This window comes from Capricornis sumatraensis, chromosome X (genome assembly GCF_032405125.1).
Source record: "Capricornis sumatraensis isolate serow.1 chromosome X, serow.2, whole genome shotgun sequence".
Classification (NCBI taxonomy): domain Eukaryota; kingdom Metazoa; phylum Chordata; class Mammalia; order Artiodactyla; family Bovidae; genus Capricornis; species Capricornis sumatraensis.
Window position 1 is genome coordinate 118,611,609 of NC_091092.1, and position 14,956 is coordinate 118,626,564.

The window sequence follows — 14,956 nt, forward strand, 5'->3', positions numbered from 1 at the left end:
GTTCTGCTAGATTTCCATCAGTTTTTGTTTGTTATATAAAGTCTTTGTTTTTCATTATTGTTGAAGGATTCTTTCCCCCTTGCTACTCAATTCTAGGTTGGTAGTAGTGTTTTGTTTTTTCTTTAAATAAATGAATTGGAACTTTAATTCTAGTCTTTTCTTGATAGAATGGTTCACGAAGAAAAATCTTAGGTAATTGTTACTCTTGTTCTTCTATAGCAAGTTCTTTTTTTTTTTTTTTTCTTCTCTAGTGTTCCTCAAGAATTATGTTTCCTTTTGGTTTTCTGAAGTTTGAGTGTGATATGCCAAAGTTTAGATTTTTTTTTTCTTTTCTGTTTATCCTGCTTGGTATTCTCTGAGCTTCCTAGATATCATCCAACCATTTCATCTTCTGTCGTCCCCTCCTCTTCATGCCCTCAATCTTTGCCAGCCTCAGGGTCTTTTCAAAAGAGTCAGTTCTTTGCATCAGGTAGCCAAAGTATTGGAGTTTGAGCTTCCGTATCAGTCCTTCCAATGAATATTAAGGACTGATTTCCTTTAGGATGGACTGGTTAGACCTCCTTGCACTCCAAGGGACTCTCAAGAGTCTTCTCCAACACCACAGGTCAAAAGCATCAATTCTTCAGTGCTCAGCTTTCTTTATAGTTCAACTTTCACATTCACACATGACTAGTGGAAAAAGCATGGCCTTGACTAGATGGACCTTTTTGGCACAGTAACATCTCTGCTTTTTAATATGCTGTCTAGGTTGGTGATACCTTTTCTTCCAAGGAGTAAGCGCCTTTTAATTTCATGGCTGCAGTCACCATCTGCAGTAATTTCGGCGCCCCCAAAAATAAAGTCCGTCTCTGTTTCCACTGTTTCCCCATCTATTTGCCGAAGTGATGGGACAGGATGCCATGATCCTAGTTTTCTGAATGTTGAGTTTTAAGCAAACTTATTCAGTCTTCTCTTTCACTTTCATCAAGAGGCTCTTTAGTTCTTCTTCACTTTCTGCCATAAGGGTGGTGTCATCTCCATATCTGAGGTTAGTGATATTTCTCCCAGCAATCTTGATTCCAGCTTGTGCTTCCTCCAGCCCAGCACTTCTCATGATGTACTCTGCATAGAAGTTAAATAAGCAGGGTGACAATATACAGCCTTGATTTACTCCTTTTCCTATTTGGAGTCAGTCTGCTGTTCCATGTCCAGTTCTAACTGTTGCTTTCTGACCTGCTTACAGATTTCTCAAGAGGCAGGTCAGGTGGTCTGATATTCCCATCTTTTTCAGAATTTTCCACAGTTTTCCACACAGTCAAAGGCTTTGGCATAGTCAATAAAACAGAAATAGATGTTTTTCTGAAACTCTCTTGCTTTTTCGATGATCCAGCAGATGTTGGCAATTTGATCTCTGGTTCCTCTGCCTTTTCTAAAAGCAACTTGAACATCTGGAAGTTCACGTATTGTTGAAGCCTGGCTTGGAATTTTCTCCTCATTCCTAGATCTAGGACATTCTGCTGCTGATGAGCTGTGATTCCTTTTATTTGCCTAGATCTTCAGTTTGGCGTGGCTGTGGTTTTCCCTGTAATTTCAGTTTTCTGATAGATCCTAGGAAGAGTTTTTGATTTTCTGTTTGTTCAGGTTTTTTCTCATTGTGAGGATTGGAGTGATGGTTTCTGAGATATTCACATGGGAAAGCAGGAAAATTTTTGTCGAATAGTGGAGATGGTACCACATATCCATGTATTGTTTCTTCCTCTTTTGGGAATTGTTCCTACATTCCGTGGGGGCTTCCCCAGTGGCTGAACCATAAAGAATCCACATGCCAGTGCAAGAGATGCAGGTTTGATCCCTCGTTTGGGAAGTTCCCCTGGAAGAGGAAATGGCAACCTAACCCAGTATTCTTGCCTGAGAAGTTCCATGGACAGAGGAGCCAGGTGGATGACAGTCCATATGTTCACAAAGAGTCAGACATGAGTTAGCAAGTAAACAGCAACAAATGACTTAATTAATTATGGCTACGGAATGAAACCTCCAAATGAATCCTAATAAGATGGTTTGGAGAGCTTCCAGTTTGCTGAACACATGTAGGAGATGTGAGGGTGGTGGAGCTGGACAGGGTCTCAGAGCTTCGCACCCCTTTCCCACACCTCACTCCAAGCATCTTGTCCATTTGACTGCTAGGGAGTCAGATGTTGTATGATAAACCAGTCATCTAATAAGTCAACTGTTTCCTTGAGTACTTTGAGCTGATTCAGAAAATTATTCAGCCCCGGGAAGAGTTTGTGGTAACCCCGATTTAAAGCCAGTCAGTCAGAATTACAGGAGACCTGGATTTGACTAAGTGGACTGAGCGACTGAACTGAACTGAAGGTACTCTTGTGGGAATGAGCCCTTAACTTGTGAGATGTGATGCTAACTCCAGGTAGATACTGTCAGAAACAAATTGAATCATGGTAGATACTGAGCTGGTGTTAGAGAATTGGTTTGTGTGTGAAAAACAAAGAAAAACTCATACATTTGGTGTCACCAATATTCAAAATACTGTGCAAAAAAACTGTTCTTTCCCTTTACAAATGCATTTTCTCCTTTTTCTGTAAATGCAGTGGTTTCCAGTTGTCAGTTTTTTTCTAATATAATATCTGTGTGTTCCTTGTTGCTGTTTCTGCTCTTTAGGTGCTAGTCGTGTTCCTTAGACACAGCCTATTTCTTCATTTAATCACATGGCTGTGTGAGAGTGATCTTTGCTCAAGTATTCCTTTATTGGGACATTCTTACCTGGACTTTGTGTCAAGGAGGGCGACCCTGTTAAAATGGTTGATCCATTTTCTGTCTTTTTGTATGATTTAGAAGAATTCAAAGAAGATGGTGATTAGTTTCTCCCTGACCATTTGGTGTAATGGGCCACCAAATCTGGCTTGTCATGGACATTTTGATGGTACTGTGGGTTTGGACTACATTGTCAATTTAGTGATGTATAGGTTTCTAAAAGCTGTCCCATTTTACTTCAGTTTTAAAATTTAGTCATGATACTTATAATAAAAATAATCATAAACAACACTATGGAGAATAAGACAATGAACTTAGTAGACTTGAAACTCAGCATCAACAATCCTCAATAATTATAGGGAACAGCTTGTTCAGTTTAAAGTTTATTTATTTATTCATTTGTTTATTGGTTAATCACTCCTGAGACAAAGTTGTGTGCTTCCATTAGAGATATGTAGTGTTTGTTTTCTACTTTGTGGCAGTACTGACAGTTGGTGAGGATCTTCCTTTCACCCTTATCCATTACTTCATTAGGGTCGGTAGAATGCTAATTCTCTAGTTATTCCCTGGTGGCTCAGAGGTGAAGAATCCACCTGCAATGCAGGAGATTTGCAGGAGATGCAGGTTTGCTCCCTGGGTTGGGAAGATCCCCTGGAGGAGGAAATAGCAACCCACTCCAGTATTCTGGCGTGAGAAACCACATGGACAGAGGAGCCTGGCAGGCTATGGTCCAAGGGTTAGCAAAGTCCTTGGACACGACTGAGTGACTAAACAACAACAGCAGTACACATACCATGCGCACACGTACACACACACACACACACACACACACACACACACACACAGTGGAATCAATCATTTGATTATATTAAACATTATACAAAATATTATATATTAAAAATATAATTCATTCCAAGAAGTAACTTCTACCCACCAGAAAACTATGTTCACCTCTTGGTGAATGTTGAGCCAAATGACACAGCCCAGTCAAAGAGCAGGAGAAGGTAGGATTTATTACTTGCAGCAAGTAAGGAGAACAGCAGGGATCATTCCCAAAGCAGTGTTTCCCTAGACAGCAAAATTGGGGAAATTTTAAGCTAAGGGTACATACATATTCATGAAGGGGCTTGAGCAGCAGAGAGTTCAGCATAGAGTTGACACAAAGTTCGATGGAGTCCAAGCTTTACAGGTGATTGAAGTCATGAAAGTCAGAAAAGATAAAATCACCATTCCTTCGGTTCCGGTTGATCTTGAGGTTGATCACTTGAGGGGATTTGAATTCTGCAAAACAGCTGAAGGATGTGCTTCCGGCTAATGTTTATCCTTGAAAGGACCAGGAGTATTTACAACTGATTTATTACCTTTGCTACTGATACTACTCCTGCCTGATAACAGTCACTCATTGCTGCATTCTTTTGTTTCCTTAAGTTCATTATCACTGATGTCTGTTCAAGGGTAAACATTGTCCAGAGGCTTCGATCGCAAAATGACTTAGGCCAAAAATGGCGTCTCTTATGTCAAGAAAGCCATGCCAAGTTCTCTTTCTCCAGGACCACCTACCCTATCTGCTTACTTTACCTCTTACCCTTTAAAAAATTGCTTCTCATTCACATTATTCCCTAGTCCCTGGAAGCATCAGTCTGCACTCTGTCACTTTGAATTTGCTTATCCTGGATAATTCATATAAATGGGCTCATATAGTATGTGACCTTTTCATTTAGCATAATATTTCCAAGGCTCATCCATGGTCTCTTAGTTATTAGTACTTCATTCCTCTTTATGACTGAATCCTATTCCATTTTAAGAATATACAACATTTTGGTTATTTGTTGATAGAAATTTTGGATTGTTTTCAGTTTGGGGCTTTTATGAATAATGCATCTTTAAATATTTGTGTAGAAATATTTGTTTGATTATAAGTTCTAAATTGTGTAAATCATATACCTAGGAATAGAACTGCTGAGTCCTATGGTAATTTTTTTCTTTAAATTTGAGGAGCTCCCAAACTGTTTTCCAGAGAGGCTGAACCATTTTGCATTCTTACCAGCAACACAGGAGGGATCCAACGGTATCCCATTGTGTTCTTATATACATTTTCCTAATGATCCTGAGCATCTTTTCATATACTTTTTTGTGACTGGTTTATCTTTTTCTGTAGAAATATCTCTTCAAGTCCTTTACTTATTTTTAAAAATTGAACTGTTGGTCTTTCTGTTATTTGAATTCACATTTCCCACAGAAACTGGAGACAAAGGCTCTGCCCTTCTTTCCCGTTACATTTCAATGGAAAGGCTTTCAGGTCCTTGAGAAAGAAACTCCTGGGTTGTAGGAGATACATACATCTCAAAGAGACAGAGGAAGGATTTGTAATTGTGAGGGTTTTTTTTTTCTTTCTTTCTTTTAAATAGACACTCTCAGTAAAGGAAGATGAGGGGCTTATGTCAGATGTTGGCTGGAACAGATTCCTTTGGTAGCCTTGAAATTTTCTAAACAGGAACTCAGGAGTAGACGAGTTGTCCTAGAATATGGCCTTAGGTTGCTGCTGAAACCATGCTGGAGGTCAGTCAAGCTTCTTAATGCAGATGTTTGGACAGAGTTGTTCATGCCAATAGTTTTTGCAGTTCTCTGTTCCTAACCTCAGCTTGCAGTTCCATGACACATTGCCCTTTTTATAGGTAGTTCAAAACTTGACAGGTTTCTTATTCAAGGTAGGTAGGGAAGTAAGAACATATCCACTAGCAAAATAACGTCTCCTAAAATAATGTCTGTGATCAAAGGAATGCCACCAGGTACTGTAATGTAACCGTAGGAGTGGCACCCATCACCTTGACATATCTATTGATTAGAAGTAAAAGAGCTGAATAGATATTTCTCCAAAGAAGACATACAAAAGGCCAACGGGTCCATGAAAAAGTGTTCACCATCACTCAGTTCAGTTCAGTTCAGTCTCTCAGTCGTGTCCAACTCTTTGTGACCCCATGGATTGTAGCATGCCAGGCTTCCCTGTCCATCACCAACTCCTGGAGCTTACTCAGACTGATGTGCATTGAGTCCATGATGCCATCCAACAAATCTCATCCTCTGTCGTCCCCTTCTCCTCCCGCCTTCAATCTTGACCATAATTGTTTTTACAATTTATGGCTCTATTATTTCAAAATAAAGGGTTTGAAATAAACAGGGAGGCTGCAACTCGTGGTTCGGTTGCTAGTGTCCAGCTTTTCTCTCCTTATAGGACAGGCTTCCTAAGCCCATTGCAGTTGACTAAGTCACCTGATTAGAATATGCTTCTGATAGAGGCAGTGATTTAAAATAAAATGCAGAGCTGTACAAAGACAATAGGATATGAGGAAATGCTTATGTAAACACAGAAAGAGAGGCAAGAGATAATCTCTGAGTTACAAGAAGTGGAAAAGTCTAAAAAGGATAGACACCATATCTGCTGAAAGGGGAGCATACTAACTTCAGCAACAAAAGAAATACAGGGGATAGTTGAAACTGCTGGTGATCTTTGTGGTTAAGTCATCTTTCGCTGTTGGCATTTGCCAGCAATGTTTGCGACATTCTTAGTAACACAGACATCTTTTCATTCAACAGTAACATCTCAGACAGTGAAAGGTGATTTATATTTTACTATAAAGATCATGAGAAGACTGGGGAAGGGCTGATATGTAAGAATTTAAATTTTTTTTCAAATCCATAAATCAGAGTTATTACAATAACAAAGAGGTAGTTTGTGTGTCCTTTCTCCACAGTCATGGAACCAGATGCAAATTCTTCATCTGTAAAATAAGGAAAATGTGGAATCTAGATCCTTTACAAAGTGGAAAAACTTTAGAAGCTGTAGGGCAGGAAGGATTCCCTTCTGTCAGCCATCAACAAGACCTCTCCCGAAATGTGAGAAAATGGGAGAAACACAAGAAGAAGTGGTGAAGGAGAAGAGGTGTTAGGAGCTTGTTGTTGAGTCCTGTCTGATTCTTTGCAACAACATTGACTGTAGCAGGCCAGGCACCACTGTTCATAGGATTTCTGAGGCAAGAATACTAGAATGGGTTGCCTTTCCCTTCTCCAGGGGCCCTTCCCAACCCAGGGATCAAACCTGGGTGTCCTTCATTGCAGGTAGATTCTTTACTCTCTGAGCCACCAGGGAAGCCCCCTTTCTAAAGGTAGCCAGATAATTTTTAGACCATTTTTTTTTCCATCCCAACCCTGCAGGCACCATCAGTTTGAATTTTATAAGCACACAAAGTGGAGGCATTTGTGGCATACAGTGTCTGGATTTGTACACACAAAGGGAAAGATACTGGGAGACTAGGTGCACAGAAATGCAGAAGAAAGTGACTTTAGTTCTAGCACTGTGAACCAGTTTAATAGGCCAAAGTTGAAAAATTTGGACAGGGTGGCATGGAGACCTCCTCTGTTTGAAAATATTTACCTCAGGCTGGGACTTGAGCCCACATGGCTGGGACTGAAACCCACCTGGCCGGGACTTGAATCCAGCCAAAATCCTGTTTGGGACCTGAAGCATGGTCTTTTAATTAGAATCTCTCACCTAGTGCCTAGACTTACTGAGGCTTAGGTTCTTTGTGTCTCAGCACAGAAGGAATTCAGAAAGGCAAAGTGTTAGACAAGAAATAGATGGATTAATATAGGACGCTTGTAAGAAATGCAAGCAGGCAGGTAATGGAGCTCTGCCCTGAGGATTAAGTGGGCTGCATTTTATAATCAAAGGAAAGTGAACGAGGGGGAAAGACTGCCTTCTTTGAATAGAGGTCAGGCTTACATAACTCACTCCCACTTCGTTTGGGGCAGGAGAGTGTCTGACCCTATGAGGTCAAGCTCGCATTATCATAATGGTTCTTCAAATCAGTAGAAAGTTGGTGACATTCCTCTTTTACATATGGGACTGGAGCATCTGTCATGTTTCATTTACAGCTTTATATTTAAGCAAGCCTGCTACCTTTCACGACTTTCTGATACATTTCTTGAGCGATCAGTAACTTATACTGGTCTCCCAAAGGTCCCTAGGTTTCTCTATCTCTAGGCCCCTACTAAACTTCTGCAGCTACCCGTCTCTCTGTCTGTCTGTGCTCAGGCCCTCATTCATGTCTGACTCTGCAAGCCCATGAACTTCAGCACTCCAGGCTCTCTATCCGTGGGATTCTCCAGGCAGGAATCCTGGAATGGGTAGCCATTTCCTCCTCCAGGGGATGTTCCACACCCAGGGATTGAACCTTTGTCTCCCACACTGCAGATTCACACTTTTCCACCGAGTCACTTGGGACAGCTACCTGTATCCTATGCTATTCTGTCCCTGTAATATGGAGGCAGGCTCCCCCAGCTAAGAGCAATCGTTTCTCTTGCTGGGTGTCTTCTCCATGAGGGTCTCCAGCCTGGACTCTTGCCTGGAATTTAGTGAGCAAATTTCTTCCCAACAAGAGGAGGGGGTGGTCATACATGATCAGAAACTGATGATCAAAGGTAAACTTTCCTAGCAAGGACTTGAGGGGAGGGGCAGGTCACTTGGTCTGGGACCTTCCTTCCATCCTCATCATCACGGAGGATTGGAGGGCCAAGGGCCAAGGCAAATCAGCACCAGGTAGCTGCCCCCATATAAAATAACTGTCTTCCCTGCCACATCAAGGGTTACCTGAGGCTCCTCTGGGGAAATGACCAGGTATCCTTTGGGAGCCACAGAGGTTCCCAGGCTTCATCAGTCTTCGGTTCCCTTGGCCTGCTTGGTTTGGCAGCCTCGAGTCTCCTATAGGACTGGAGAGACTGTGGTCATGCTTCTGGAGGCCCTCTCATTTGTACATCTGTCGGGTAGGGTACTGGTGGACTTTTCCCAAACAGGGAGCATTCGACCTTCCAGTCACCCTCCTGGCTGTACGAAGATCCATCCTTTCTGCACAAGACAGTGGCTCTGATCCAGGCTTCCTGGATTCTGTCCCTGCTGTTGGCTTTGTTAAGGGAGAGTAACCCTAAGGTAGTGGAGGGGTTTGAGCTGTCACTTTGTGTAATGATGCTTTTTGCTGTTGTCCCTGAATCCTTTTTGCCTCCTCAACCCTACCTCTATCACTGAGTATGCCAAAGGCAAAATATATGAGTTGACTTTCGGGAGTCTTAGGTCTCCAGCTGCCTAGATGGTACATTAGAGGAGGATGGTCTGGCAGACTGCCCCTCCCCCCGCCCCGCTCAGAACTGGGAGGTAGCAGTTCCTGGTTGTGGTTCTTGGGAAAGTGGACTAATAAGCTGATCATAGAAAACATCGGTCTCCTGGTGGAGAAGGAGGCACTTTGAAAGGGGTGTGAGTGCTTTCACAGGAGTTAAAAAGAGTTCTTTAGACATGGATTTTGGAATAGGATCATGAACATTTGGATGCATGGGACTTCCGCCCTTGCCTCCCATTTTTCAGTTAGGATGTCACAAGACAGGGACCAATGGGAGTTATTTGTTCTGGTGCATTCCCAGTGTCAACAGTGGGTTGCCTGTGAGCACCTGAAATCTACCTGATTGGTGAGCCTGAGGAGGCCCCTTGGGTTAGTCTTGAAAAGGAACAGAAGCCAGTGGGAGGAAGAATGACCAGCATCCAAGGGCCTAAAATCTTCAGAGCGGGAGGGATGAGACCTAGGTTCTGAGCCAACTAAAGAGTTTACCATTATCACTGAAGTAAAAGAAAAAGACACAGAGCTGAAAGGTAGGACTGGAGTACCACAAGGCAGTGACAACAATACTGGGCAAAAGTTCCCCTCACGGTATTCTCGTTGTGATCTTGGAGAGGGCTCCTCTTTGGACTCCTGAAGTGGCTCCTTGCTAAGAATCCACCCGCAATGCAGGAGATGTGGGTTCAATCACAGGATTGGGAAGGCACACTAAAGAAGGAAATGGTAATCCACTCAAATATTGTTGCCTGGGAAATCCTGTGGACAGAGGATCCAGGTGGGCTTCAGTCCAAGGGGCCACAAAGGGTTGGACATGACTTAGCGACTAACCACATTAAGAATGAAAGAAGCAACACCTAACCAACAAGGAGGCTCAAGGATCAAGGACAGTCTGAGAAGTCTGGAGAGCAGGATAGAAGAGAAATCAAGGATATGAGGGAAGGTGTAGAGCTATGAAGTGGGGGAGGTTGAAGTTCCTGATTGTGGATCTTGGGACAAGTGGACTGTCTCCTAGGCAGAGAGTCCTAAGCCTGCTGAGAAAGGTGCTCGCTTACTGCCTCTGCCCTGGGATTGATAAAATCTGCTTGAGACCCCCAAGAAGGGAGGGAATCTTCCACAGTGTAAGGTCAGGGAGTGGTGAGGTAGGCCAAAAATCTAGAGAAGGATGCAGAGTCCCCCAGTTTTGGCCCCTAATGCCGTTCTGGTCCTGGAAACACACTCGGATTAAGAATGTTTAGGGAGGGAATTGGACTCGAGGACTTACAGGGAAGAAACTCACCCAATCAAGTCCCTGATTATTTATTCGGTCTTAATTTGAACATCATGCAGTCTTCTCGGTTAAACTTCTCACATCAGAGTGGATAGAGCCATAGAGGAAATGACAAAGATGAGAGGAGAAAAGTCTTGGCCTCAGTGGGCGCCTTCACCATTGGAAATTCTGTGTCTACCAGGCCTAAGGACAGTGTCAACTGCCACCCAAGCGTTCTTTGGGGATGCACAGCCTGGGCGTGCTCCTTGCAGCTCTTAATTGAGGGGAGCCATGACACAGTGAGCTGACCCAGATCTTGCCCTGTGGGTCATGGAACAGAACAAAGCAGAGAGTGACAGCAAGCAAGTTTTCATGGGAGAGAGAGAGCGAAAGTCAGGGGTCTCCAGCCAGCAGTTTGGGCAAGACCACTGGAGTTCACCATGGCAGCAATCCTAGTCACGGTACCAAATATGTCACTGGTGAAAAGAGGTTTCCTCAGTTCTTGCTCTTGCAAAGAAAGGGAAGGACTCTGAACTAGTGCACATCAGGGGACTTGTCTGATATAGGTCACTTTACCAGTCTTGTGAACTTGAGACAATTGCAAGTTGTCCATCTATAAGTGGAGTCTGCTAAATCCTGTCCTGCATGAATGCTGGAATGCATGTACTACATATAAAGCAGAGTCATGCTGATTAAGAAACACTGGTCTTTATTTTAATGCAAGTTATGATTATTATGCACCTCCAAAATACCATCTTCCTATCTGAGGTTTTTTTATCCAGTAGATAGCAGAGACTACGCAGTGCACTAGGACAAAAGAAATAAATACTCTTAAATGAGCTAAATTAAGGCAAGAGATATTATATTTTACAAAAAAAAAGGGTTAGAGGAAATAAGGCAAACTACAAATTAAAAGCTTTTTCCTTTATATTTGCTTGTTTTTTGGTTTCTCAATATTATCTGTGGTCACGTTTCACATTACCATGAAACTCTCTTTCAGCAACATATTACCTACTTCCAGACCATAAAGACATACAGATGGTTCATGAATTTCTTTTACATCTACCAAAACTGTAACTTTAAAAATGCTAAAACAGCAATAAAGAAAACTGGAATATCATTACAAGTCAATATTCTGAAGAAAAAGAATCTGTTAGAAGTAAAAATATTCAAGAAAAATGAAATAAATAATATGCAGAAGTTACTAGTTTAAATCAGGAAGAAAATAGAGATCTAAACTTGGTTTGCTCGACCCCTACTAACCTGCACTATCTAGGAGCTTCACTACTCTTTGAGAAAATTCTATTCCATTGTCATCTCACCTTGTGTAGATGGTGAACAACATATTCAGTATGTTCAGTGTGTTTTACATATACCCAACCTGTGGCTTTCAAAACTTTAAAACAGCAAACAATGTGATTTATATGATTAATACATTTGTATTCTGAGGCACAATAAACTTTATGAAAAGTAATTAACATTTGAAAATACTAAACTCCTCCCTCATCTCCTTAATCTACTTTAAATCAACTTTCACTAGATATTTCTCCTATGGATAAAGGAAAAAAGATATATATTTTTAAAAATGAGTTGTACCTAAACTCCCTTACTCCATAAAACTATAAAGAACATACAAGTTTTGTTCCCTCCACCCTACTACTCTCTACTGTTTAGGAGCTTGACAGCTCTGTTCCAACACAAAAGGGTAGAAAGTGTCAGGGCCTCCCTCCCTAGATGTGGGAGGAGCTGTAGGACTTGGCCCTGGAAGGGGCACTGGCTTCAGCCATTGTTGGAGCCCTGGCCGTGCCTCTCAGCCCTGCTCTCTCCGCCTGATCTCTCAGAGCCTCGTCATAGAGGTCTGGGAAGGAAGTCAGGACAGTATCGTGGATCTTGGCCAGCACCTCCAACACTTTCATCTTACTGGTCTCAACACAAGCTCTCAGGCCCCACAGGAACTCGTAGTGCAGAGGATCGCTATTGGGCACCTGTCGATACTTCAGGTACTTCTTCTGCACCAGATCTTTGGTGAGGAGCCTTCTGGGCTCCCCAAAGATCCAGTGACTCCTCCCAGTATAGACCCCCAACACACTGAGGAATTCCCAGACATCCTCCCCGGGGGCGTGGTTACTCTTCCTGAAGATAATGCCCAGGAGCACCATGAGGAAACCGGACTTGGGCAGACCACCCCCCTCACTCAGACCTTCATCGCCGCCGAGGTTGAGCTTGTAGATGAGAGCGTAGATGATCATGCTACGGCCGACTACCGTCAGCTTCAGGCCAAAGACCAGCTCCATGTGCTTAGAGGCTCTCCTGAGGATCTCAAGGAAGTGCTGCCTATACTTCCTGCCAACGACCTTCAGCAGGGTGTGCTGCGAGATTGGCTCCTTCTTGGTGTCCTTCTCCAGCAGGAACTCCACCAGCATGCTGGCCTTCCTGGTCAGAGGATCTTTGCGAGTGCTCTGAGTGGCAGGGGCTGCCTGGGAGGCACCTGCACTTTCCTCCCCTGGGCCCTGGGCACCTTCATCAGATCCTGCACAGGAAGGCCCTGCATCAGGAGAGCTAGGGGCCATGGCTCCCAGAAGCTCCTAGTGATCCCCAGTAGCAGGGGAGCTCAGGGGAGAAGCCTGAGGGACAGACGAAGAGGAGGAGGGGCGCTCCTCTTTGGGGGCTGCAGCAGCAGTGGTCTGGGCCTCCTGGGGTCTCTGAGTGTCCCCCTGGACCTGGTGGAATTTCACACGGACATAGTACTTGTTCTTGTGCCTCCGAGGCATGGTGACACTGGTTATGGATCACAGGCACATACGGGCAGGGTGGCAGGCAAGGAGGGCCCCTAGAGGAAGGACAAGCAGATGTTGTGAGCAACTTCAGTGAGGAGATTCCTCCCTGGCTTGAACCCAAGCCGCCTCTGAGGGGTCCTTGAGGCCAGTGCTCTAGGACCCACAAGTCTCGTCTTCTGCTGGTGAGCCCCTCCCTTGAGACTGCTGAGTAAGAAGTGAGAGTGATTGCTGGGGCACAGCCAGACAGCCCTGCCTGGGCGTTAGAGGGAGCCCTGTCGGGGCTGGCTGGGGAGGCAGGTCCTTTCAGTTCACATTTCAGAGTCATGATGAAAACTGGGGCAAGACTCCCTCTTATCCCCCCCACCCCCAAAGCCACCCACCTTGTTCCCTCTCTTGCTTTGAAGTTGACGGTGCCACCTTCCCTGTCACCTCAGACAATGAGAGGAGGGAATGTTCAGGCCCCCAATGGAGGGAGCCGGGACCCGCCCTTCTGCTGTCTCCAGGCTGCCCCTTCACAACCAAGCTGCAACCTCCCCAGACAGACCACCAAACCATCCCCATGTTTGGCTGGGAGGAAGTGCTGGCTACAGGGGAGGGTCCTGAGTCGGCCTTGTGATGGGGAGGATGGTCATTACCCTGAATCCTCCCGAGCCCTGACATCCTCCCTCTGCTGACCGGCTGCCAGCCCTTAGGAACGAGGTCCCTTCTTCCCCGAGTGTCCTGTGTTGGCGATCGTAGTCAGGGAGCCCCTCAGCCTTTAGAACTGCCCAGATGCTGACTGGTTGCTCTCCGGCCAAGTCATGCTGGGTAAGGGCTTAGGGGTGGCCGCCAATCTGGTGTGTTGAGACACTCAGTCACCCCATGGGTCCCTCCTTCACTCCACAGAATCCCGGACTTCCCTCCCACCGAACAGAGCCAGGGTCCACCAACCCCACACCCAGATCCACCACCCCTGGACCCAGGTTATGTCCCGAGAACCTGCGTTCGTAGACGATGGACATTGCACCTAAAAGCCAGGCCCAAGCCTACAGGCCTAGAGCAGGTGCGGGTTGCCGGGGGATTGTGAAGTCCCCACTTTTCGGATGGAAAAAGGTGTTGGGAGTGCCAGGGCGTATCTTTGTAACTATCCAGTGCACTTGTAGCTCATGTCACCTCCGACTTGGACCCCTGATGAGACCTCGGACTCCTCCCTCTGGGCACAGCTACAGCAGCTCTCAAAGATAGCAGTCCTCTCAAAGATGGCATCAGACCCCATCGTGGATAGGGGGCTGTCACTTCCTATCATGCTTCTGGGCTCCAGGAGGACAGCAGGGGCACAGCCTGGGTGGGCGGGGTTCTGGGGGAGTTTCCGGCAAGAGGGGGGATGTGGTCCCTTCTTTGACTCATAGTGGGTTCTCGGATGTCTCTGCTGATCTCAGTCAACTGGCCTCACTCCTTGCCTCTCACTTCTCTCAGTAAACCAAGCAGGAAGAATTTGGGAGCCTGAGCCTGACAGCCTTCCTGGCGCTGCTGAGACAGACAGTGAGGGCACTCTGGGGCTCCTTCTTGTGTGCTGAGTGATGTTCTCTGTCCATCCACTATCCCTGTCTTCCCCTGACCGTAATGCTGCCTTATGTGCTGTCTGCTGACTTGAGAGCCAAGGCCTCGCCTGGAAGATGTCAAATCCCCAGACTCCTGGTGAGAAGCACACTGGCATCTCATCTGATTACTTCTGCCTAAGGCTTCCTGGAAATGGCTGCTGCAGGTAAGGTAAGTGAGAGGGAAGGATGGGAGAATGCCTTCTGTGGTGTAGAATCCCTCACATCTCACTCAGGATCTTCATGTTGACTGCAGGTGGAGCCTGGAAACCCTTCCCTTTCTGGTATAAAACCACCCCTGTCCCCAACCATGCTCCACACAATCCCAGCAGAGAAAGTGAAGGGGCTCCTTAGCCTGATGGTTCTCACTGTCGGCTCTTAGTCGAGTGCAGGGGCATTGCTCGAAAGTTCTGAGATGAATTTCTGTCCTTTTGTACAATTATGGTG

The 14,956-nt window shown here is 45.0% G+C and overlaps 1 protein-coding gene across 1 annotated transcript; it reads right to left on the reverse strand.

Annotated features, from left to right (window-relative positions):
• Window positions 1-11,885: 11,885 nt before the first annotated feature.
• On the reverse strand, window positions 11,886-12,725 carry LOC138071889 (melanoma-associated antigen B4-like). Its single transcript, XM_068963267.1, has one exon. It carries the CDS (start codon window positions 12,723-12,725, stop codon window positions 11,886-11,888), a length of 840 nt encoding a protein of 279 aa, XP_068819368.1.
• Between the last annotated feature and the right edge of the window lie 2,231 nt (window positions 12,726-14,956).

Excerpts from the sequence above, each read along its gene's own strand:
- LOC138071889 (XM_068963267.1), bottom strand. The coding sequence starts at position 12,725 with ATGGCCCCTAGCTCTCCTGATGCAGGGCCTTCCTGTGCAGGATCTGAT.